This window comes from Talaromyces stipitatus, genomic scaffold (assembly GCF_000003125.1).
Source record: "Talaromyces stipitatus ATCC 10500 scf_1105507295555 genomic scaffold, whole genome shotgun sequence".
NCBI classification, from domain to species: Eukaryota; Fungi; Ascomycota; class Eurotiomycetes; order Eurotiales; family Trichocomaceae; genus Talaromyces; species Talaromyces stipitatus.
This window is the reverse complement of record NW_002990116.1, coordinates 3,311,143-3,333,931: the sequence shown is the minus strand read 5'-3', so window position 1 is coordinate 3,333,931 and position 22,789 is coordinate 3,311,143. Positions and strand designations below refer to the sequence as shown.

At 47.1% G+C, this 22,789-nt stretch overlaps 9 protein-coding genes across 10 annotated transcripts, besides 4 other annotated features; 5 read left to right on the top strand and 4 right to left on the bottom strand.

Annotated features, from left to right (window-relative positions):
- Nucleotides 1-364: 364 nt before the first annotated feature.
- Nucleotides 365-2,663, bottom strand: TSTA_123190 (glucosyltransferase). The gene is made up of 2 exons (XM_002482537.1): nt 2,168-2,663; nt 365-2,113 (listed from the first exon to the last, which is right to left on the bottom strand). The coding sequence occupies exons 1-2, from the start codon at nt 2,569-2,571 to the stop codon at nt 739-741; spliced, it is 1,779 nt and encodes a 592-aa protein (XP_002482582.1). The 5' UTR covers nt 2,572-2,663; the 3' UTR covers nt 365-738.
- A 549-nt stretch (nt 2,664-3,212) lies between these two features.
- TSTA_123180 (uncharacterized protein) lies at nt 3,213-4,371 on the bottom strand. The gene is made up of 2 exons (XM_002482536.1): nt 4,051-4,371; nt 3,213-3,999 (listed from the first exon to the last, which is right to left on the bottom strand). Exons 1-2 carry the CDS (start codon nt 4,269-4,271, stop codon nt 3,237-3,239), a joined length of 984 nt encoding a protein of 327 aa, XP_002482581.1. The 5' UTR covers nt 4,272-4,371; the 3' UTR covers nt 3,213-3,236.
- A 691-nt stretch (nt 4,372-5,062) lies between these two features.
- Nucleotides 5,063-6,328, top strand: TSTA_123170 (uncharacterized protein; the record flags this gene model as incomplete). The annotated part of the gene is made up of 2 exons (XM_002482535.1): nt 5,063-5,636; nt 5,695-6,328. 2 exons carry the CDS (start codon nt 5,063-5,065, stop codon nt 6,204-6,206), a joined length of 1,086 nt encoding a protein of 361 aa, XP_002482580.1. The 3' UTR covers nt 6,207-6,328.
- Nucleotides 6,090-6,127: a microsatellite.
- Nucleotides 6,128-6,152: a microsatellite.
- A 1,585-nt stretch (nt 6,329-7,913) lies between the features above and the next one.
- On the top strand, nt 7,914-8,861 carry TSTA_123160 (uncharacterized protein; the record flags this gene model as incomplete). Its single annotated transcript, XM_002482534.1, has 2 exons — nt 7,914-8,193; nt 8,248-8,861. The coding sequence occupies 2 exons, from the start codon at nt 7,914-7,916 to the stop codon at nt 8,859-8,861; spliced, it is 894 nt and encodes a 297-aa protein (XP_002482579.1).
- Nucleotides 8,862-9,537: 676 nt separating this feature from the next.
- TSTA_123150 (carbon catabolite derepressing protein kinase Snf1, putative) lies at nt 9,538-12,152 on the top strand (the record flags this gene model as incomplete). The annotated part of the gene is made up of 4 exons (XM_002482533.1): nt 9,538-9,965; nt 10,016-10,851; nt 10,903-11,508; nt 11,557-12,152. The coding sequence occupies 4 exons, from the start codon at nt 9,538-9,540 to the stop codon at nt 12,150-12,152; spliced, it is 2,466 nt and encodes an 821-aa protein (XP_002482578.1).
- A 654-nt stretch (nt 12,153-12,806) lies between these two features.
- On the top strand, nt 12,807-13,957 carry TSTA_123140 (uncharacterized protein). Its single transcript, XM_002482532.1, has 2 exons — nt 12,807-13,271; nt 13,336-13,957. Exons 1-2 carry the CDS (start codon nt 13,269-13,271, stop codon nt 13,708-13,710), a joined length of 378 nt encoding a protein of 125 aa, XP_002482577.1. The 5' UTR covers nt 12,807-13,268; the 3' UTR covers nt 13,711-13,957.
- Nucleotides 13,130-13,168: a microsatellite.
- Nucleotides 13,958-14,592: 635 nt separating the features above from the next.
- Nucleotides 14,593-16,604, top strand: TSTA_123130 (cell wall glucanase, putative). Of its 2 annotated transcripts, XM_002482530.1 has the most exons (3): nt 14,593-14,836; nt 14,931-15,741; nt 15,797-16,604. In XM_002482530.1, the coding sequence occupies exons 2-3, from the start codon at nt 14,933-14,935 to the stop codon at nt 16,071-16,073; spliced, it is 1,086 nt and encodes a 361-aa protein (XP_002482575.1). In that variant the 5' UTR covers nt 14,593-14,836; nt 14,931-14,932; the 3' UTR covers nt 16,074-16,604. The 2 variants fall into 2 exon arrangements, with proteins under 2 accessions (XP_002482575.1, XP_002482576.1); XM_002482531.1 differs by having other exon boundaries at nt 14,593-15,741.
- Nucleotides 16,605-16,730: 126 nt separating this feature from the next.
- Nucleotides 16,731-19,119, bottom strand: TSTA_123120 (efflux pump antibiotic resistance protein, putative; the record flags this gene model as incomplete). The annotated part of the gene is made up of 6 exons (XM_002482529.1): nt 16,731-17,579; nt 17,639-18,142; nt 18,215-18,485; nt 18,536-18,587; nt 18,634-18,710; nt 18,769-19,119. The coding sequence occupies 6 exons, from the start codon at nt 19,117-19,119 to the stop codon at nt 16,942-16,944; spliced, it is 1,893 nt and encodes a 630-aa protein (XP_002482574.1). The 3' UTR covers nt 16,731-16,941.
- Nucleotides 17,597-17,632: a sequence feature (C-rich).
- A 905-nt stretch (nt 19,120-20,024) lies between the features above and the next one.
- Nucleotides 20,025-22,392, bottom strand: TSTA_123110 (uncharacterized protein; the record flags this gene model as incomplete). The annotated part of the gene is made up of 5 exons (XM_002482528.1): nt 20,025-20,791; nt 20,840-21,120; nt 21,173-21,394; nt 21,445-22,176; nt 22,229-22,392. 5 exons carry the CDS (start codon nt 22,390-22,392, stop codon nt 20,025-20,027), a joined length of 2,166 nt encoding a protein of 721 aa, XP_002482573.1.
- Nucleotides 22,393-22,789: the final 397 nt, after the last annotated feature.

Here is a 22,789-nt window from a genome sequence, read left to right as displayed (position 1 = left end):
CATCAACTGACCAGCAACAACCTCTGAATCTTCACAATTTTGGCCGTTTCGATTGCGTCACCCAGATAAAAACGCATAGTTCAATACTCGATATGTCTTGGTTCTCAGGCTGGTTCGGTAAGTCTTTCTTTCCACCGCAACAGTCCGCGGAACTCACTCAATTCGCATCATGAGCTCTCCCCTTCTGGACTCTCGCTGACCCTTTCTATCGACTCTACAGGCTCATCAACGGCCCTAGGAGCTCAAACCCCCAAATCAACCGAAAAACCCAAGGTTCGTCCCACGAACACCTTTCTCACATCACTTCACAGACTGACGTACCGGATCTCGGAATAATAGCCGTGCTGCGTCTGCAAAGAAGAAAAAACCGCTCGAGATGATTGCATGCTCTTCTCCAAAGCTGATGATCCAGCGCAGACGGATTGTAAACCTTTGGTTGAGCAATATAAGGCTTGTATGGCTGGATATGGGTTCAAGATTTGATTCTTGAAGCAAGCACATTCAAATCCAGGGGAGGAAGAAATATGTATTCCGGATGGAAGGGGATGTCAGTTGCATATACAGCATTATCATTACGGCTTTTGGCTCGTGGAATCCTTTAGGAGACTCCTCTCTGATTGATTGATATGGGCGTTCATGGATGGGAATAAATACTTGTATATATATATGTACTATAGTAGAAGAATCATTGTCACTTTTTAAATTTCTAACTTGGTATCAACACAAGCAATGGGAGACCTATTGAATCTTCTTCACATTCCCACTCGGTCTCCCATTCAATCTATAAGCCTGCACAACAAGATTACCTGTCGTCCACAGGTACGCTAACGCGAATCCACTCGCGCCTATAAGCACATTTAGCACCACCCACAAATCTGGCTTATCGACTGGTGGTGGCACAAATGCTTCAACAAGATGCCATCCAATCATACTCAGGTAAAAGATAAAATGGACCAGAATTGTGGGTCCTCGCACCGTGGCCTCTTTGGTGGTAGTGGTAATATTCCTCGATCTGAATATCTCAATTGACGTTGGAAACAGACCTAACAGGTACGCCCATAGTAAAGTGATGACAAAATAAGGGATGCGGAGTTCTTCGCGTTTTAATAGTGGATAAAGGGTCCATGCGCCGAGGATATTGGCCCAACCGATCCAGGCGCGATTGGCTTTGTTGAGGCCTCCGTCACCGGCGAGGAGGAGGGTCATGGGGAGGAGAGGTAGTAGAACACTCTTTTCATGGACCTGGAAAGAGAACAGGAAGAATCCCCAGGCAGAGCTACTCAAAGCAAGTAGTAGGAATTGTGGTCGAGGGTAGCGGAAGATGACGAGACAGGGGATTGAGATTGATGCCAAAGTGGCAGCAAGTGAGGCACGCTGTAATAATGATGATGGGAACCGATGGAGTTTGTAGAATGTGTGGATAGCACACCAGGCGTTTGCAACTTTGTCTTCAAACAGTCCTCGTGCGAATGGAAATATGCGATGGATAAGTTGGCCGAGTTGAAGTAATGGAGCATAGTACCATGCTTTTTCATCGAGCTCAATAGGAATATTTGCGAGGAGAGTCGGTGATGTCCCAGGCAATGGGGTGCCATGAGTCCAATCATTCAGCAATGCAGCAATTAATGGTACAAGTATAAGAGCAAAAGCAGCCACAGTCGACAAAGCTATCAGTAAGAATCGTCCGATTCGTATGCGAGGGAAGACACAACTTCCCAAAAGGAACGAGAACATAATGGGTGCATAGTAGAGTGCCATCTGCTTGAAGCACAATGCCGCAACGAAAAAGCCGCATGCCAACGGAAGTCGACCAGTGAGTATACTCTCAACACTGGCGACCACAAGACCGAGCATAACAGTATTGTACTGGAAATGACCGTGATCAACGAGTATATTTCCCGGCTGCATCAAAATAGCGACCAGAGCAATTGAAGTTGACCACATCGGTACCCCAAGAAGTCGACCATAACGACGCGCAAATAACACGACGGCGGGGATATAGACAAGATACTCCGATACGATAACGGTGGCGCGCATATAGAGCTTGAGAAGGGGGTCCTCAATACCCCGCGAGGTATCGAGAGCGAAGAAAGACGGCTCAATCAGTGAGCCACTGTTCACATTAGCTATACCATTCTACTCCGAGAATATGGAAGGTAGATCATACATCTTTCCCAATAACCAGCTATGATACGCCGTCAATGGCGGATAATCAAGCCCCCAGTATTGCAAGTCATAAAAATACCATTTCGTGAGCGGCAGATGAATAGTCAACTCCATCCAATGTCTCTGCGCTTCAAAGTCGCCGTGTAATGGAGGCGTATTGAATCCTGAATACCCCCACAAACTCACAGCCCATCGAAACAATCCAACCACCATAAGAATCAACGGAAGTATAAGCCATTGCGAAGTTGCGCCGCGAGCAAACCACATGAAAGAAACCAGCGGGAAAGCAGGAGCTGCATGCGATGAGCCGGCGTTGAGGATCAAGTCATTATTGCTGGAGCCGGAGAAGGTTGTTGGGAGCTTCTTTTTCTGTCGGGGGCGGTAGGATACTGGCGAGGAAGCCATTTGGCAGGTATGTCGACAGATTCAATTGATATATTCCATGGAGTGAGCTCTTGATTGTATTGCAGGTCAATTGTTCACAGTGTTCACAGTTCAGACAATGGAAAGAAGTCTGTAAGCTGGCCAGCTGTCTGATTGGGTGTGCGACTTGTTTATAACCCTAACCCTAAAGCACGTGAGAGCCCACGTGGAGCTTAGCTCCAGTTCGAGTTTTGATGCCTGAGGCTGTAAGGCACCAAGACTAAACTGATTCATTCAATCAGAGCGAATCAACAACAAACAGACCTTTGTCGGCAAGCAACACGAGATGCCGACGACCGCTTTGAGAAGCTCCACTCAGAGTTGCAAATACGAATTCGTGGATGCGCTTTTAAGCTTAGATGACCGATGGTTCACCGTCTTGCTTAAACGGTTTCGTCCTATTAATGGAAATATGGAGCGGCCTTCCTTTCTTTATAGCCAGGTTCTACTGTTTACTGATTTTCTAGAGGATGGGTTCAGACTGTCATACCGTAGTTTGAGTTGGTTCGATCGAGGATGGCTGTATCGAAGTCCTTAGATGTTTGGCTGTAATTTCAGAACTACGAAGTATTAATTTGGTAAGATACGAACCAAGTCATGTCCATGTCTGCCAACGACATAATGCAACGTATGTAAATATATTTACCTCATCGTTGAAATCTAAGAACTCGACCATCAGGCCCTACACTAACACCAAGATGCTCTCGTAAAAAAGTCGTCGTCTCTTGTGAAGGCGTAAATGCAGTGCGCGGCCTATTCCCTGTATTGTGTCTCCACTGGTCATGTATCGTCTCAAACAAGCCCATATCCAATATCAACGCCTCCCCGGACACAAACGTATCTAAAGGATGACTATTCCTCAATTGGGGACTCGAGCCATCTTCAGCAGGTTCCGCTAGCAGAGCCGTTCGCTCAAGACTCGAATCTCGTGGTCTTTCAGGAGGAGAAGAAGAAGACGATTCATCATTATCCGTTTCATTTCTCAAGACCCCTCTTTCCTCGGCATCATGGTCTTGTCCCGGGTTTGTACCATCCTCCGTATCTGTTGGGGACTCTTGGTCCTGTGTAGTAGATTCGCGATTCTCACCGATCCGAACTCGTTCCAAAATCAGACCCAACATGACCAAATGTATTAACATAATGAGAAAATCGAAAATCACGAGCCGGATTCGTGATACGGGGGCCTTTTGTCCCACGAAATCGATAAACAAACCACCATGGAGATATCCTCGTGTTTCTTCGCCGGCACTCGGATGGATGGCGACTGTGTGCAGGAACATACATAACGAATTAACAGTGAATATAGTGCCGACATAAGGCTGACTTCTTGTGGGTTCGAAGGGGGGAGCTTTCGGCGTGAAGAATATAAGCTGTACAATAACACGTATGGCAAAGAGGAAAAAGGTACAACTAGCTCAACAGTCAGGATCATATCAAGCGAGGAATATGAGGAATGCATACTCCATATAATACAAAGCAGCAAGCTCACAGTATATGACAACATCGAGCTCGCGCAGCAATCGATCGATCAATGCAATCTTCGTCTTGCGTTGCACTTTCTGCCACAGGTCCTGCTGGGCGGAGGTTAGGGGCTGATCGACATCGGCGTAATCGGCCACATCTGGGATGCCAGAGACATCAGCGAAGTGCTCGGCATCCCTGAAGGCATCCGGCGTGGTCATAGAGGGGTCATGAGGCAATTGCAGGAAACGTCACGGCTCTCGGGTGGTTAGGGTGTCCAACGGTGAGGGTGAGGAGACAATTGCTATGGCGGGAGGTGTATAGTATGGCCTGAACAGGTAGTAGACAGAGCAAGCAATCAAAAAAAAGGAGCAAGGCTCAAGGCAGAGGATTGTCGTGTGAGGATACAGTGGTTTTCGAGTACTTCGCTGGATGTTCCACTGCGGCTCGGCATTTCCCACGGACTATCATCGGACCGGACTATCTGCAGTCCTTCACAGCCTTTTCATATTAATGTGTCTTCAAGTCATCGTATACGAAGTACAAAGTGTCATGTTTCGAGTATCCACTAATTATGTCAGTTGATGAACGTGTTTCATGCATCTGCTAGAATATATCTTCAGTCTATGGATACTTCTGCGTTATCAACACGGCGTATGGAGTAAATGGAGGTATGACTCTATTGGCCGAGATCGTCCCCTCTTCTCCATTTCAATCGGTGTAACCATCTCCATTCAAACTCAAATTAATCATTCCCACTCTCTCCTTCTCCCTTTCATCGTTCAGACTGCAAGGTACCTACACTTTTACGCTCCTCTAGGAGCAGCTATGAAGTGTGAGGTTACCGTTTGATAATGCTCACATACGCCGATTGCCTATTTTGCGGACATAGCCGTATGTATCTCGGAAACGAAATCCCAGCAAACGCCTTTAGCTTCCGGCGATAAGGCAGGAAGGAGAGGTAGAGAGGAGGAAAAGAAAAGCAAGAAGCGAATACAAAGGAAAGGAAGCGATGACGGCGAATTATAAACACAACCTTCTGAAGGCAGCGCTTGCTTTCCTTCTACTTCCGATATTGCCGACGGCAGCCGATTATTGCACATTCAACAATGCCAGTTGCATCGACGGCCTAGCTCAGGTTTCTGTTTCGTTCCAGTTTGACGCTATAGCACCCACACCAATTCTTTTCTATTATGCTTTCGACGCTGGAGTAGGTTCTCCGGGCTACGAATCCTTGCCTGCGGTGAAAGTCGGATATTGGCTTCAGTATGATAGAGGAATGCTCACGGAATTCAATTCGCATCTCCGCAGCGTCAATTGGACAACGGAAGTGGCGTTGCGTATCGGGAATTTGAGCGGTTATGTTGGTGGTGCCAATAATGGTTGCGATGGCGTTTGGGGTGAATCATGTTCCGAGAACTTGAAGAAGTTCTTGCGGTCGTCGATATATAACCTCAGTACTTCAGCAGTGCCTTACGACTTACCGTTAAACACGGTGTTGCAGCCGTTGACAACTGCTAGTCCTGGGCCTTTTATTGACGGGTGTCCAACTTCATTGTTCCAGTTGGATCAGATTCCCACCTATGGTATGACTCCCTCCCTTCCTCTTGATCCTGGCAATTGCAGACACTTATTCCGGTCTAGCTGTTATCAACGCCACAACCATTGGCAACAATAACGCCACAGAATCCGTGAGTGTCGCTGCGCCAGGCAATCCAGCTTCCCCTTGGCGGACATGGTACCTTCCCGGCGCAGAACCGCTCGTCCAGGCGCAACAGGTAGCCGTCGGTATTATCGCGCGTGGACCGACTCAGGGCTCAAAACCAGTAAAAGGGCCGGACGATATCCCAGTCGAATTGATATGTGCGAAAGCACCAAGACAGCATCATCACCATCCATTTGGTACCAGCGATCAAGATGTTGACAATAAATCCAATCAGGGATATGCCCGTGGTATCATCAAGACGTATGCTTTTGATGAGAACGACTTCCAGTATCAAGTCGACGTCGGAGACGAGGAAGAAATTGGGGAAGAAATTGAAGAAGAAGAAGAAGAAGAAGAAGAAGAAGAAGAAGATGATAATGATGATGATGACGATGATTCGGTAACAGGGACGTATGTAGATTGCCCTGAAAGCAGCGCTACGGCTCTCTAGGTGAGAACTGGCGCCGTCGACACATAATCCTTCTCTTGAATATATTATTTCTGTACATAATACATTTTGTGGCGTCGTGCGGCGTCGTCTGGGTAAATATGATTCTATTTTTGCGGTTCTTTTCTGGCATGGCTTCACGGGGCGTGATTGCCCATTTGGGCAAGCGTAAACGCGCGTGGTTGCTTAAATACCGCCCAAGACACTCTTTCCTCTTCTCCCTTCCTCTTCCTTATCCCAGAAAGGTACACATGATGATTGTCTCTAGTCCTTATGTTATGCAAGTCAGATACCTAGGACGCGAGAGAGCTGACATTTTTCTGTCTCAGGAGTTGCTCCTGGTGTATTGACATAAGTCGATGGTGGCGAGGAGACACCGCTACCACTTCCATCAACGGCAACACCTTCATCTTCATCAGCACCATCATCTTTACCAACACTTACAATGGTTGGCCTCTATGAGGCATAAGGGACCAGTAGCTACAGGCCATCATCATTATCATCTGACAACGACCATGACTACTGCCCCTGCTGCTCTGGTACTCTATGATCTCTATTTTGCCAGGATCATTCCAGACAATAACAAGGGCAGCAGTAACCTCAGCAGCCACGATGCAACTATCCCCAGGCAACATGAGAAACGAAAAATATCTCCCAGCGAATATTCAAATGAACGCAGCCCACCGCCCAAAAGACAAAGTTATGGTGATGGACTGTATCCCAAGACTGTCATTCACGGGTCCAAGTAGAATCACTTGATCGCACGCAGAAACAGGCAGGCGCCATCATCACAATTGGGAAATCAAAATATCATACCCACCACAACCACCCCAATCGTTACGCGTTTCTTCCTGAAGCAATAATTTCGTGACGACGAGCCTGGCTATCAAGGTATCCATGGCGTCCATCAAAGCCGACATGAAATTTTTATGTGCTCCCACTTCAAGCTGCTGAGTCTCTATTCTATACGAGCTTTTTCACCAAGGACAGACACGAACGACGAACTGGACCATGAAGAGCTTTCAGGTGGTTTTGTTTTCCTCCTAGAGTTGCACTTCGGTGGTGTCTTCGACGACCTAACATCAAAGCGCTGCACTGTCAAAGCGGATGCTGGAGTTAGGTTGGAGACCTTCAATACAGACAGTTGATTCAGTCCGAAGCTGGTGGTCCGATGCATGTCGGCTGTGGAGTTTCTGGAGATGAAGAATAAATTTGGAAGACAAAATGTGTATCGATGAGTGGAGATCCCTCGGCCTATGCAAGGGGCAATTCCCATGAACTTCGCCAATGCCATTCTATTCATTCATCTCAATCTGTACGATTGCAGGAGAGTATGAACGAAGGGACACAGCCTGTCAGGATCATGCCTCGCCTCATCGCTCTACACACTACGTGATCAAATTGTCTAGCTACGTATCTATATCTTACATATCATCTACATTCTCCCATTTTCCAATGCTACCGGCTTCCGCCCATTTTTCTTTTTTTGAAGAAGCTCTGGAATAAGTTTATTAGTATGCTGGATGGCATGCTATCCCTTATTTCCGCACAAACTCGCCTCCTACACAGGCCGCAAGTAGGTATCTAGGGGTGGGACCTTGAGGGTCTTATATCATAAACCTCACCAAACGCATAGTAAATGTTAGCGCTGTTGTCAATTCTTCGTTTATTCACCCATGCATACTTTATAACACAGGTTTCTATACGAAAATGACAAATCCCTTGGGGAAAGGTGAAGAGGCGAAAATGGAAGCAGGAAGCGGTTATGCCCTAATACAAGACAACAGTGGCGACGTCGAGGAGCCGTTTTTACAGGACGGTAACATTAGCAGACGATCGAACTATGGCACATTCATTCGTTCACCAGCATGGGCGGTGACGACCTTGATCTTGACTTTGATAATGGTCGCTGAGAACGTCTATCTACTGAGAACACTTGAATCATCGAAGAGGAATAGTACATACGAGACGGGGTTTGACACGGAGCTTGGTATCTGAACAATGGTCTGGCTTTGGATTTCAACTTTCTAATGTCGTGGTGTAGAAGAAATGAAACCCTCCATCAAACTACATCAAAAACGCTACACCGGCGCCATCCGCGACCTTCCCAACGGCACTTTATACATGGCCTTCAACTCCTCCGAACCCCGATACGTAGGGCCCCCCTCCCCAGAAATTGACGATGCATGGCAAAACCTCCTCAAGGGGCGTTACATCCACTTCACCAACGACGAAACCGCCTGGCTCAACACCGACAGGGACACACCTACTGGTACTCTCGAACAACTCCCTTCCCACGGCCACTCAATCTCCACAACAGGCTACTACGGCGGTCCCGACATGTTGCACAGTCTGCACTGCATAAACGCCATACGACAACATATTGGCATGGATTATTACCATGATGAACATGTGGCGTGGTTACCGGAAGAGTATAGAAGGATGCATATTGATCATTGTATTGAGCAGTTGAGACAAGCTACGTTGTGTCATGGGGATATGACCCCTGTAACGCTCAAGGCTATTTGGACGAATACGCCGCGATGGGTGGCGTTGGGGCAGACGGAGAGGTTGCATACGTGTAGAGATGGGATGGCGTTGAGGGAGGCGACGTGGGAAAGGGGGGAGGAAGTTGGGAGGATCTCGTTTGGCTTGTAGTAGTAATTCTCGTATGTATTTTTTCCATGCCACATCGGATCGATACACTCCATCTGTTTCGCAAGCATCCAGAATCTCCGATTTGATCTTGATTACCCTTTTGGGACGCCCAGGCTCAATATGTTTGTAGCCAATCATATTGTATGGAATGTTTGTTCCCACATACCGGTCATCCTCCCTCTGATTGGTCAAAAAAAACAGTCAGCGTCATGACGGGGCTCCTATCATTAATCAGAGTGCTGTCTTCTCTTTTATTCGCATCAACCACATCCTCCATCACTCACCTATCCTCATCAAGCACTATCAACAGTATTACGCGTATCTATCGACTCAATCCTCAGACTCAGTCCTCCGCCGGTCTCGCTCTGTGGTGGTACCGGACTAGCTCGACCACCCCACCACGGTGCACTCTACACTGTGGGGGAGACAAGCTTGGCTCATCCAATACATATCCGACATCCCCAACCTCGTTAACGTTAACCTGGCTTTTCCTGGAGAAGAGAACCAGCGTACTAAATTTGCTTTGTCACGACCATACCAGCCAAATACCAACCAGAATAAGCGACCAGACCACAGAACTCGCGGCGAAAATTTAAGCAACTAGGTCCTCACGTCACACCGTGCAAAGAAAGTTTCGAGAACTTCCGGCCAGTACCTTAAAGTTAGTCAAAAAACAATGGCCGCCGCCTTTGACGATGAAGATCTTTCCGTCTCGCTTGCTTCAATTCCTCCCAATCCTAATAATAAGAAACCGCGCGATCAGTCGAATACCGATGCAATAATGTCCAGTTCGAATCCGGCTGCTATGGCAATGCCGCCTCCGCCACGACCGAATAATAACGGTGGGAATCGCAGTTCGTCGGGATCGGTGCAGTCGCCAGCCACACGAAGGGATATGCAGAGGTTAGATCAGTATAAGACGGTTAAAGTGTTGGGGGAAGGATCGTTTGGGAAGGTCAAGTTGGCGATTCACCAGCCTAGTGGGAGGCAGGTTGCGTTGAAGATTATTCCTCGTCGGAAGTTGTTGTCGAGAGATATGGTGGGAAGGGTTGAGCGGGAGATTCAATATTTGCAGTTACTGCGACATCCGCATATTATCAAACTGTGAGTACTCGTCTTAGTACTGATTGATCGGGCTAACAGATATGTACTAGATATACCGTCATTCCCACAAAGTCGGATATTGTCATGGTCTTGGAATACGCCGAGAGAGAATTGTTCGACTACCTTGTCAAACGTGGCAAGTGCAACGACGACGAAGCGCGCAAGTTTTTCCAGCAAATCATATGTGCCGTCGAATATTGCCATCGCCATAAAATCGTCCATCGAGACCTGAAACCCGAAAATCTATTGATTGATAGCGAGAAAAACGTGAAAATTGCCGACTTCGGTCTGAGTAATATCATGACGGATGGTAATTTTCTAAAAACCAGCTGTGGAAGTCCCAATTATGCCGCACCAGAAGTTATTTCAGGGAAATTGTACGCCGGCCCGGAAGTCGACGTGTGGAGTTGCGGAGTTATATTATACGTTCTTCTCGTGGGTCGTTTGCCATTTGACGATGATTATATCCCTGCGCTATTTAAAAAGATTGCCGCCGGGAATTTTCATATGCCTTCGTATATTTCACCAGGAGCTGCCAGGCTTATTCGAGCCATGCTGCAGGTTCATCCGGTTCACCGGATCAGTATTGCGGAGATTCGACAAGATCCCTGGTTTCTTGATGGTCTTCCAAAATATCTTCAATTACCTCAAGAAGAGTTTGTCACGACAGGCGCGGATCCAAACAAGGCAGTTGACCGTCGCAAGTTTGCGCCGGGAAAGTCGAGTAGTGTACAGCAGAAGATTCATGATTTTGCCATTACGAAATTGGAGCATAGCATGGGATATAAAAAGGAGGAAATTGAGGATGCACTGCGCAAGGCTGAGCCTAGTGCGGTTAAAGATGCATTCTTTATCATCGCGGAGAATGAATTAATGCAGACGAATTGTATGTTCTTTACCTCAACGATATTATATTACTAAATACTGACACCGACAGCCCCTCAAGAAGACTCTCTCGACATGTCCTCTCCACCGGCCCCGTCATCACCCATGCACGACAGCAGTGGCTACAGTTCCCCACGAGCCCCAAAATCAGCCGCTGCAGCTCTTCGTCAAGAAAACGCCCTCACTCCATTGACACCACAGGCACGGGAAGCTACGCCGCCACCTGCGCCTCCACCAACGGCACCAACTACCTATGGGGCTATGCCAATAGAAGAGCCTCGTGTAAGCCATGTGCGTATTCTTCCTACAAGTCTGCCGTATGTCCACGACCAGATCATGGAGCAACGGGATGGTACTAGACGACAGAAGGCACAGACATCCTCATCCGCTGGACAAGGCCGAGCCGAGGACCGAACTCTGGAACAGCAAGCCGCGACTTTCAGAGCTCTCAAACCGCATGCTCGTAGCGTGATTGATTTGGATAAACTTCGATTAGAGCCGCCAGAAAAGTTCCATGCGGCGCCTATGCCATCCAAGAGGTCTAGAAAATGGCAGTTTGGCATTCGATCACGTAATCAACCGTACGAAGCGATGTTTTGTTTGTATAAAGCTATTGAAGCAGTAGGCGGTGTTTGGGAAATCATACCCGCCGAGCCAGGTGTGTACTCTTTACGACTTCTCAGATGAATGATCTAACACCAAATAGAGGGCGACGCACCGTTACCAAAACCGGATCCGAACCAACCCATGCCACTACAACGCAAATACCCTGATTTACCATCTGATTACTACATCCCCAAAGATCCATGGTTCATTCGCGCACGATTATTAAAAGAAGGCGTGACAGCACCTGGTGTATCTCTAAGCGCGCACAGCAGTCGCAGTGACTTGGGCGATCTGCGCCGAAAAGTAAACCTAATGAACGCCTCCATCAGCGCAGAAGACAAAGCCGCAATCGCAGCAGCCGTGCAAGCCAGTGCCGAAAACATCACCAATAACACCGGAGGCGGCAGCGGAGGTGGCAGCACAAGCATCCCCTCCTCTCTAGAACAAGTCCAATCGCTGCGCATCTCCTACGGGGTATGGGTATTCATTGATATTCAGCTATATCAACTCGAAGCCACGAATTACATGGTCGATTTTAAGTGTGACGGGTACCAGAATGTGATTCGGGCGGATCTGGATGGGGAATGGAGACCGGTTAGTAAGCGGATTCGAAACAAAGAAAAGGAGGTGACGAGTCCGTATCCTTATTTGGATGTTGCGTCGGATTTGGTTGCGCAGTTGGCTATTGCCAGTTAGTATATTTATTTCGGTTTATTAGCAAGAGTGTACATAAGCTCTGCTAGTAAGCACGAGTTTTGTATGTTTGGGACATTGCGTGGACAAATTGGGGGGGTGGGGGGGAGATTTTGTGCGATTTTCTTAGCGGGCGTTTTCTTTTGTGTTGAATAGCGATGGTGTTTTTGTCGTGGCCTGATATTGTCGACGATCTCTGTCGGGGATATGTTCGACAGGAACGCATACTCCTACCTCTTTGTGTCTGTTGATTGCTATAATCTCTCTTATTGAACATGTGGAACTACAGTGGATATGACGATGTGGTTATAGGTATAGGAATGAGTGACGAATTTCATTTTCTACATTTCTTCATTTTTTCCAGCCTTGGAATGGTCAAGAATCCTATAACGACTATGTATGTTAAGGAGATTGATTAATCAGCTCTGCAGTCCTGAGGCAGCTAACTAGGTAGTGGGATATATCAAGTAAATAGGGGCTGCTTGGACCATAAAGTGACATGCATAGATCCCATAGATCACGTTACACAGCGTACACCACCTGGCAGAGACCAAAGAAAAATATCCGAGTGGACCAGAGTCATAATAACCTCGGCTCAAATCTGGAAGAAAAATCCGAGACAGAAGAAAAAAACAGGAAAATAAAAGACTTATCACATCTTATTCTTTTAGGGTTAGTCGATGCACATCACGAGTTGGACGTGGATCTGACGTCACCATTTTATATGGTTATTCCAGCCCCTCCAGACTAGTATCTCACACAGTGAGAAAAAAGGATAGGAAGAAAGGCAGAAATGCGAGATTCAGACTTCCGGAAAGGATTTATCCATGTCTCATTGCAATGGCTGATTGGTGTGTGATGTGATAGTCGGTGGTTGCGTAAGGATTTGGTACTGTAGCATGGATGACTGACTGGTGTTTCTGGACTGGCTCACGGAGTTGAGCGGATCGATGCAGTATATACTAATAGTGCCTGCCACTTTCTTTTCTTCTTCTTCTTCTTCTGTCTTTTGTCTTCTTTTCGCTGTCTGGGTTGGGACTTTTCTGTATCGCTTCATACAATATACAGACTGACTGTATACGGGCTGGACTTTCATCAAATTGATATCATCTTATAACCATGGTACGTCCACCTCGGTACTATCCGCGCCAGAACCATGGACCATCACTAACAAAACAAACAACAGGCTCCCATAACCCTTCTCGCAAGGCAATCCACCTCTTCATCAGACTCATGCTCCAACAATCTTTCCGGCGGGGCTATCGCCGGCATCGTAATCGGCTCAATCGCAGGCACACTGCTAATCATCTGGCTCATCAAATCATGCTACCTACCTGGTGCACCGGGCAACCGCGATCCGGACGGGACAAACGGTGCGCCTGAGGTGGTCTATTCTTCATCGTCGAGACCCCGACGGGAACGACGATCGAGAGGGTATCGGTCTGGTGGAGGGGATTATGTGGAATATATTGAAAAGTCGCCTGTGAGGGTGAGTCGGAGTCGGACTCGGAGGGGGAGCGTGGCGAGCGTGTCGAGGCCGGAGAGGGTTTATATTTCTTGACTTGAATCTCTCTTTATGGACCCGAGTGAGATTGGGGGGGATTATTTTGGTGGCGATGGAAGGAAGGAGTGTATAATGTTTGTTTCTGTTATGATTGACGATGACGATGACGATGTTCATGTATACCTAATGTGTTAGTTAATGCTTCTTGATACTTCCAGTTGATAACTAAGTTACAGGGATGAACGGTGACGCAAAACTTCTAGGGCAAGAGATAGGGCATGGAAAAGCACGTGCTATTGCTCGGAGTCGCGGCAATTCTCCTGTCAAGCTCCCGTATACGCAGTCCCAAATTAGCAATTCGTACATCCAACCTATGACAGGGTAACAGCCACAGACATCTTAATTCTTGATCAATCGTCTCACTTCTACGATCCTAGTCAACGCCACCTGGTGTGAACCTGAATCTCCTCCTTAAGCCATATGCGACGCGGCGACAGTATGGTCTGGGCATACGGCTCCGTACAGAGTAAAATACGCCGGAGGGACAAAATAGATTAAAAGGGGCCGGAGCGGGCCAATGAGAATTGGTCCACATGAGGCTCGTCAATATGCCTTGTGAAGAATAGAAGAGAGAACAGAGTACAGAGTACAGAGTACAGGTTTGTCATTCAGCGTGTATCTGATGTTACAGACCAAGGGAGAATATATTTATATAACCTGTAGCAGTCTATAATTATATCTGTCTACAGAGTACACTGAGTACGGTAAGTACAGTAATACTAGTAATACGAGAAAATGGCGGCGTGCAGCGGCGTCAGGCATGGTTCAGGCACCGACCAATCATATGACCAGCCCCTTCTTTTCAGTGTCAGGCTAAGTCTCGCAGAGTCTCTTAGCAGATCCCTTTTCTCATCCTTTTCTTGTCATTTTCCCTCGTCTATCCTCTTCGGGATAGCGTTATCTCCTCTACGGAGTCTGATCCCCATTATGCCGTGATTAATCTCTTTCCCACTCTCCTCTCCTCTACACCAACTGTTTGACACTCTCTTCAGACAAGTCTCGTCCATGTCGCTCTTTTGATTGATTCGATTTGAATGCCATTCTTTATCTGTCTATCATAAACCTACACTCCTTTACTTGTTAGCTAACTACCGGGTTCATTCCTTCCCCGAACGACCATTCTGTCAGTGTGAACACCACCGGCACACGTGTGGAGATACTCTCCTCACGCCCGCCTTTTGCTATTTTTCGACTTGCTTATTTTCGACTCGAGTCAGTCATGATGCGATCTTCAGTATTGGCAGCGCTCGTCGCTGCGCTCGTCTCGACCGTCTCCGCCCAGACAACCACAAACTGTCAACCCCTAAACGAGACATGCCCGCCAGACCTCGCCCTCGGAACAGCACATACATGGAACCTGAGTTCTAGCTCACAACTAGACGACACGTGGAATATCACCAACGGCGTGATGAACTACACCGAGGATGCCCTGGGATTCACAATTAACAAGAAACTCGACTCGCCGACCATCATATCAACTTTTTACATCTTCTTCGGCCGATTGGAATACCACGTCCGGGCTGCCCCCGGCCACGGTGTTATTAGCTCTGTGGTCCTCCAATCCGATGATCTCGACGAGGTGGATTGGGAATGGGTTGGATCGGAAGAAACCACGGTTCAGACAAATTTCTTCGGCAAGGGACAGACCATCGAGGGGACAGCCAAATACTTCAATATCAGTGGCAGTACGCACGACACGTACCACAATTATACAACGTGGTGGGATAAGGATAAGTTGCAGTGGTGGGTTGATGGTCAATTGTTGCGTACCGTGACCCCCGCAGAGGCGTCTAATAGTACCTATGACTGGTATCCTCAAACCCCGATGACGATCCGTATTGGAGCCTGGCCTGGTGGTGATCCTTCCGGACCCCCTGGTAGAATTGAATGGGCTGGCGGTGTGATTGATTACAATGCTGGTCCCTATACTATGTTTGTGTCGCAGGTTTCGGCACAGGATTTCACCACGGGCAAGGAGTATAATTATACCGATCATTCCGGAACTTGGGAGAGTATCAATGTTGTTGCGTAAGCCGTCCCCTTCCTTCCAAACTAGATAATGAACCTGAGCTAACGGGTGCAGTGGCAACTCAACCGTCTCCAAAGAACTCAACGCAGTGCATCTATCTGCCGCCCAGAGATGGAATAATCTCTCCTCCGGAGCCAAGATCGCAATTATTGTCTCCGTCAGCGCGGTCGTGGGTATCGGTGCCCTCGTCTTCTTGTTCTGCTGTATCCGTCAACGAAGAATCGGCAAGCGTGAATGGAACGCTCAAAACAATCAGTGGACGCAAGAGCGTACGGATATGATGAATATGCAGGCCGAATGGAGACAGAAAGGATATGTTGAGATGAAGTAGACTTACTTCAACTATGTCTCGATGATGTTTCTTCTCTTCTGTCCTCACAAGGCGGAGAGAAAGAATTTTTACGATCTTTTACAATTTCGCTTTCGATTTCGCTTCTCTGTCAATATTATTTCTTTCTTTTTTTTCCCCATCTCTTTCTCGTTCGTCATCGATCATCCGACTCTCGATACCACTATCCTTGTCCTCGTCTTGTCTCTACAACCTCATCTTTATCCTATCTACCTCTCCTTCATGCCGCCATTCCTACAACCTCAACCATCTCCTCATCTACCCATCGTTCTCAACCACCGTTTTGTCTTTGCCCGGTATTTTAGATATATCTCTTTCGATCTGGTGTTTCGTTTTCTTGCTATCTATCTATGGGGTGTCTAAGCTAACAACTTAACTGCTTTTCTTGAATTTTTGTTTTGTGTCTATCTATTCTGATTGGGTTGTTGATTTTTTGTCTATAGTATGATTGTTGTAGGTAGGGTGCTATGGATGAGGGTTTGAATCAGAATTGACGGTTTGTTCGTTTGCTACATACGTACAATATATTAAGTAGTTGTACGCGAGTAGCCCTCTACCTAGGTAGTTAAACTTAGGCCAGACCAGATCTTTCAAAGTAGATAACTCTGAGTTCAAGGTTCTGTTACGAAGAACATTTTAGAGTATAAGAGAACGGGGTTTGTATGCTAGACTTTTATATCCTCGATTGATATGTACATGTATGATATTGTAACAGCTAGACATGGATCTGATAGAAGAGTATAGGAAGGATATTAGATTATGAGTATGGCAGAGAAGAGAAAACAATATCCAGCCCGTATGAACGCCTGATATGACACGCAGAATGGGGAATCACAAACAATAAAACGGATCAAACCTTTTCAGCAGTCTTCTCAACCTCAGTCTCGCCAGCCGCGGCCCTACTTTCGATATCTATCTTATTCTCCTCCGGCCCAACCACAGGAGCAGCACCAGGAGAATCCTTCTTCCGTATATCCTTCCAGCCCATCCCCCAAGAAACAAAAAACATCAACCCGGCCGCCCCAGCCGCAAACCAATACACCGCACCCACACTCTTCGAGTACGCGACCAGCGTCCCCTGCAATCCAGCCTCATTATCCGGTCCCACCGCAGCTCTAACCGCCGGACCTGAACCACCCGCCTGTATAACCGTGGCTGCGTCAACTCCTGGGGCATATTTGGGTATATCAACCCTTAGTTGATTTGATAGGATGGTTGAACCAATCGCTAAAAACACTGCGCCACCGAACGTCTGACCAAACGAGACCAGAGCCATAGCTACGGGCACAAATTTTGGTTTTATGCTGTTTTGCACTGCAATTAGAGGCATTTGCATGCCTAGGCCGCGACTGAATCCGAGTAGAATCTGGTATCCGATCCATTTTCCGATGGAGGTTGTGGGGGACCAGGTTGAGATTAGCCCTAGGGCTATGGCGCTCAGGGCGCTGCTGGTTATTATCCAGGGGAGGTAGTAGCCTAGTCTGCCGACTACCAAAAAGTTAGTAGAGGAAAGAAGAGAGGAGAGGAGGGGAGGGGAGGGGCCGTACCGAGTGCGCCAGAACTAACAGTAGAAAGCAACTGACTCAACACATTCGGTAACATGTGCACACCACTAATCATAGCGGACGAACCCCTAACCGTCTGGAAATAAATCGGCAAATAATACGACGCAATCTGCAAACACCCAAAGAACAAAAACATAACCAGGCATGACGTCCAAACGGGTCTGAGTTTGAGGATGGAGAATGGAGCCATAGCATTGTCGCCCTGTCGACGTTCCCACAACCCAAAAAGGATGGCAGTTGCCCCCGAACCACAGAATAATCCGATAATAGTTGCGCTGTGCCAGGTATATCTATTCCCACCCCATTCCAGAGCGAGAAAGACCTGAATTGCGGCGGGGGCAAAGAGGAAGAATCCCATGATATCGAGTTTGTGGAGAACAATCGTTTTGATGGTATCAGTGCGTGGTTTGATCATTTCAGGGATTTCGATGAAGAAGAGGAATATTGCGCCTGCGACACCGCCGACAGGGAGGTTGATATAAAAGCCTACCTTAATCAGTACTTCCTTTTTGAAGAAGGAGGGGGGAAAGGGGGGGAGAGGGGAGGGAGGAAACGTACACCATCGCCAATTAACATAAGTCGTAAAAGCACCACCTATAATGGGACCCAGGACAACACCCATCTGCGCAAACCCCATCATGATACCGAAATATTTCGGTCGTTTGTGTAAAGGCATTGAAGCAGATAGGATTGTCAAACCACCGTTCATTAGCCCTGAGGAACCAATACCGGCTACGGCGCGGCCGATGATGAGCATGGTGGAGGATTGGGCGACGCCGCAGATTAGGGAGCCGACTTCGAAGATGAAGAAGCAGAATAGGTAGACTTTCTATTGCTTGTTGGTTTGTGCACTGTAACGGGAGAGGGGGGAGGGTTTACCTTTGCGCGGAAATTGGAGTAGACTTTTCCGGCGAGTGGTTGGAGAGATGCACTATTTGATGTCAGATATTGAATCATCTTCTGAGTGTATAACATACCAGGCTAATTGATACGCAGTCCCGTACCAACCCACATCCTCCAAAGAATTAAAATCACTCGTAATCGCCGGCACAGCCTGTTCCCTCACTGTTAGTATCCAATCCAAGCCCATAGAAGACTAAAGGTAAGACTACCGTAGAAACAATAGCAATATCAACCATAACCAGAAAGAAGATCAACGTCATCGAAGCCATGAGAATATACAATTTCATGCCTTCTACGTATTGCACTGATGATGTGGTTCGTGTCAACGCTGCTTGGCCTGCGGTGGCATCTTGTACTTGTTGTGGGTTGGAGGAGATGTCTTCTTCCTTTTCTTCGCCTTCGTAGTTGCTGTAGTCGTGTTGTTTCTCTCGATTATTGCCCATGGTAGTCGTAGTATCGACGCTAGCTGATTCTGTAGTCATTTTCGATTTGTGTTCTGTATTGTCTTCATTCAGGGTTGGAGTTGCGGAGACGTCTCCGACTGTGTGGTCTGCTGCCATGTTGATATCTGTCCATGCACTATCTGTCTCTATTCAGATTTAGAGAAGCCTAAATGACTGTCTGGGAACTGTTAGATATTTATCCTAACATCATGTTTTTCAGTCCAAACAAATATACGGAAAATAATCTTCGGAGATAAGCTGCTAAAAGATGGCCCGGGATTGAGCGGTTTCCCGAATTCCGCTTGACTCACCTGTTCGTCAGACTATTCAGGAGTACGCATTTTGACTTGTAACAAATCTAACGATGCGAATACGAACGTGGCAGCCTAGAGACCCATTCTCAAAGTAATATGGACCTCTATATCTGATCTTGTTGAGAAATCCGAATTCCGGTTGTAGCTTTGGGAGGGTTTTGTATGTAGGTCGCCTCTCCGGGTGTGACATATGACATAGATCTTTATAATGAATAGATTTATTGTTACGAATGATTCTTTCCGCCTCCTACGTACGTACAGATTTATTTGGGTCTCTTGCTCGATTATGCGTAGTAGTAACAAAGTCAAGCATAAAGCCGATTCAACCCCCTAAATAGCTATAAATTTATAAATTCCGGTTAGTATTTTAGTATTCTTATTGTGGATAGGGCATCTCCGGCTAGTCTAGCGCGGACTACATCGCGGACCCTGGTTTTGGGCTGAAGTGCTTACAGCCTTGACTGTGCTCTTTAACTGCATGGTTATAAGCGGCTTAAGCTTACAGGATTGGATGGTGTGGTCGGGGTCGGAGATGTGAATCCCGCTTGGAACGAATCTCGGTTGATAGACTATTTGCCTAATCTGGTAATATATCACCAAGGATGTTTTAGTTCAGGGCTCGAGTCTTCAAGTGCTTACAAGCAGATAAACAGAAGATGAGATAGCATTTATTATACAAATGCAATAGATGACATCTAGGCAAGCTCACTATCCATACATCTTTGTCCCACTGTATATATCCCAAAACCCAAATACATCTTCCGTCCAGGGCTCATGATTAAAATATGGAAACATCTCAGGCGGCCACGGAGTCTGCATTTGTTGCGCTAGTACTGCTGCTGTTTCTTCGGTTGACGAATGTTGTTGCGTGCCTCCATTCATCATTAGCATCGAAGAAGCAGACGACGACGTCGTTGTCGTAGCAGGCTGCGCTGTCTGTATCTCTGTCTGCGCCTGCGACTGTTCTTGACGCGCAGAGTTCATCCGTGTATAAGTATTCTCCACGGGAGGCGGCTGGGCTGGAATACCCGCAAACACCGCATTTGTCCAATTCATCAATCCAATCATATGTTTTCGGGACCGTCTATGAACGTCATCCTCCGAATTGGATTTCCGGGGCTCTAACGTCGCTATATAATCTAGATTCGAGCAGATAACGTCGAACATGGCTGGCAAATTGACCGTTTGTTTGACATGTTCGATATTCCAGGCGGGGTCTTCCAGTGTGGCGAGGCGCATGACTGTGTGTAGGACGAGGGCGAATTGTTTCCAGATTGTGAGTGGGAGGCCAATGTACTCTGTTGGACCTAGAGATAGAAACAAATCTTTCCAGGATCGGAGGGCGCGAGTGCAGGTTAGGAGGCATTCCATGCATTCGAGTTCGCGGTCTGCGGCCAGGGGGACGTATTGAACGCGCACAAGGGCTATTTCATGGATCGCGATTTCGACGTAGAAGCAGGTGAGCTGGACGAATTCTGCAGTCAATTAGTAACTTCCAACACACCTAATGACATTGGACGTACTATTCTCAGCGACATAATCCGGCATCTGATTTTGCAACGTAGTTAATTGACTTTTCAGAGCTTGTATAAACGGCACAATCAGCTGTGTGGTAGCTTCGTTTTCCGACACACGTATTCGTGCGTATAACCGGGTCACGTTGCTCAGAATATGCATGAACTTGACCTGAGTAACCTGAAATAGATCGGCGTGGGTCTCTTTGCTCTCTTCTAGCAGTTTTAGCGTCTCTTCATGGTATGTTGACCATGAGACGGATTCGATTTTGTGGTGGAAGAAAGCGCAACTGTTCGCAAGTTAGCGGTCATTGACAATGGACATAGCTGGAGAGAAGCTACCTCGCACTAAAACAATACGTAGCCATAACCAAACGTCGATGTTCCATGGTTCTTGATTCCGGAACACTGAACTTCCCAAGAAACTTTGTCAGTACTTGTCGGCCAGGATGTTTGCTGAATTCGTTCTGACAGGGTTTGTCTAATTCGAGATCAACAATAATTGAAGCCGCAAGGTGAGTCATGGTGGTGAGTAGAGGGCCAAGATGAATGAAAAAATATGCCCTAAAAATATGCATGAGAAAATAATCAAGAATAGAAACGAGGAGACATACCAATGAGTAAATGTGAGTATACCCAATAACAAATCAATCGATCTCTCCCCATTAACGATAAGTTCTCGAGCAATCAGCTCCTTAAAAGCTCGGCCCATGTTGGTTTGTTTCGATGTAAAGGGGCATGCAATAGCCATAACGCTTAGCCATAGAACAGGTTTATCCTGCCGTAATTGCGTGGATGATGTATTCTTGATATATGGAATAGCAAACGGGACATGTTCCAAGTATCGAGTTTGAAAGGTGTGGAACCAAACATCTGCCTCTTTGGCTGTGGGTTCTACGTCACGGGGTAGAGGATATGCAAAGGATGAGGAGGAGGTAGACTTTGGGGTGATGGGGATTGTTGCTGATTGTCCTTGAGTCCTGTGATTATCTTGGTACTGACTGAGATTCTGGCGTTGGTGCGTGCTAGTATCATGCCCGTAGGCACCTGAAGGCGCACATGAAGGAAAACTGCCATCCCCGAATCTGGATGGAGATTGTGGCGAAGCACCAGATGGAGTCGTGCCGCCAGCGACACCTGTGCTCGTCAAGCCATTCGCGGAGACGCCAGAAGTAGACGCATCAATAGCCTCTACAGATAGACTACCCTGCGAATTCGCCTTGAGCAAAGATACAAGTCCATCTAGTTTCTGTTCCAGACGAGCAGTCTGCGAGGGGTTTCTCGGTGTAGATCTCCTTTTCCGCACAGAGGATGAAGGCATGCAATCTTTCTTGAGACGGAAACATCTATCAACAGTTATTTAGTAAATTAACTAAAATTTTGAGAAAGGTAACATACCTTTCGCAATTATCCCCATCATTGCGAAGAATACATTTACACTTTGCGCGTACACAGTTGACGCATGCACGGCCGTAGGGCGCCGGTCTGGATGTCACGGTGGTCGATGGCGTTTGCCCTACGGCACCTGCGCCTGCAGGGGCTTCGACCACGTTACGATTCATAATCGAATGGGGTTAGGCAGTCAATAGGCATTCAAGTTTCGTCAAAAGGAAAACTCCGAGTCTGGTTATGTCCACTTTGATGGTGAAATCGAATTCCGTTTCATAGACAGATGTGAGTTATGACCAGACGGGGTATTCGGGTTTCCAGTTGGGATTTGTCAAGAACATCGATCAGTCCTGCTGTGATTTGTAACCGGGGCTCATTAACTAACTTTCGTGTGGAAGTAGATTAATAATGCTAAATATCTGACCAACTATTAAACAAGTTGACTTGATGTTGGTTATTTTCAGGCTGACAGGCCAAATCCGGTAGTTGATACATCGGGTTTCGGGATTCAATTTTGCCGGAATCCCGACCGCTTGAATTAGGCAGTACTTTCTACTACGTAGTAGTTCT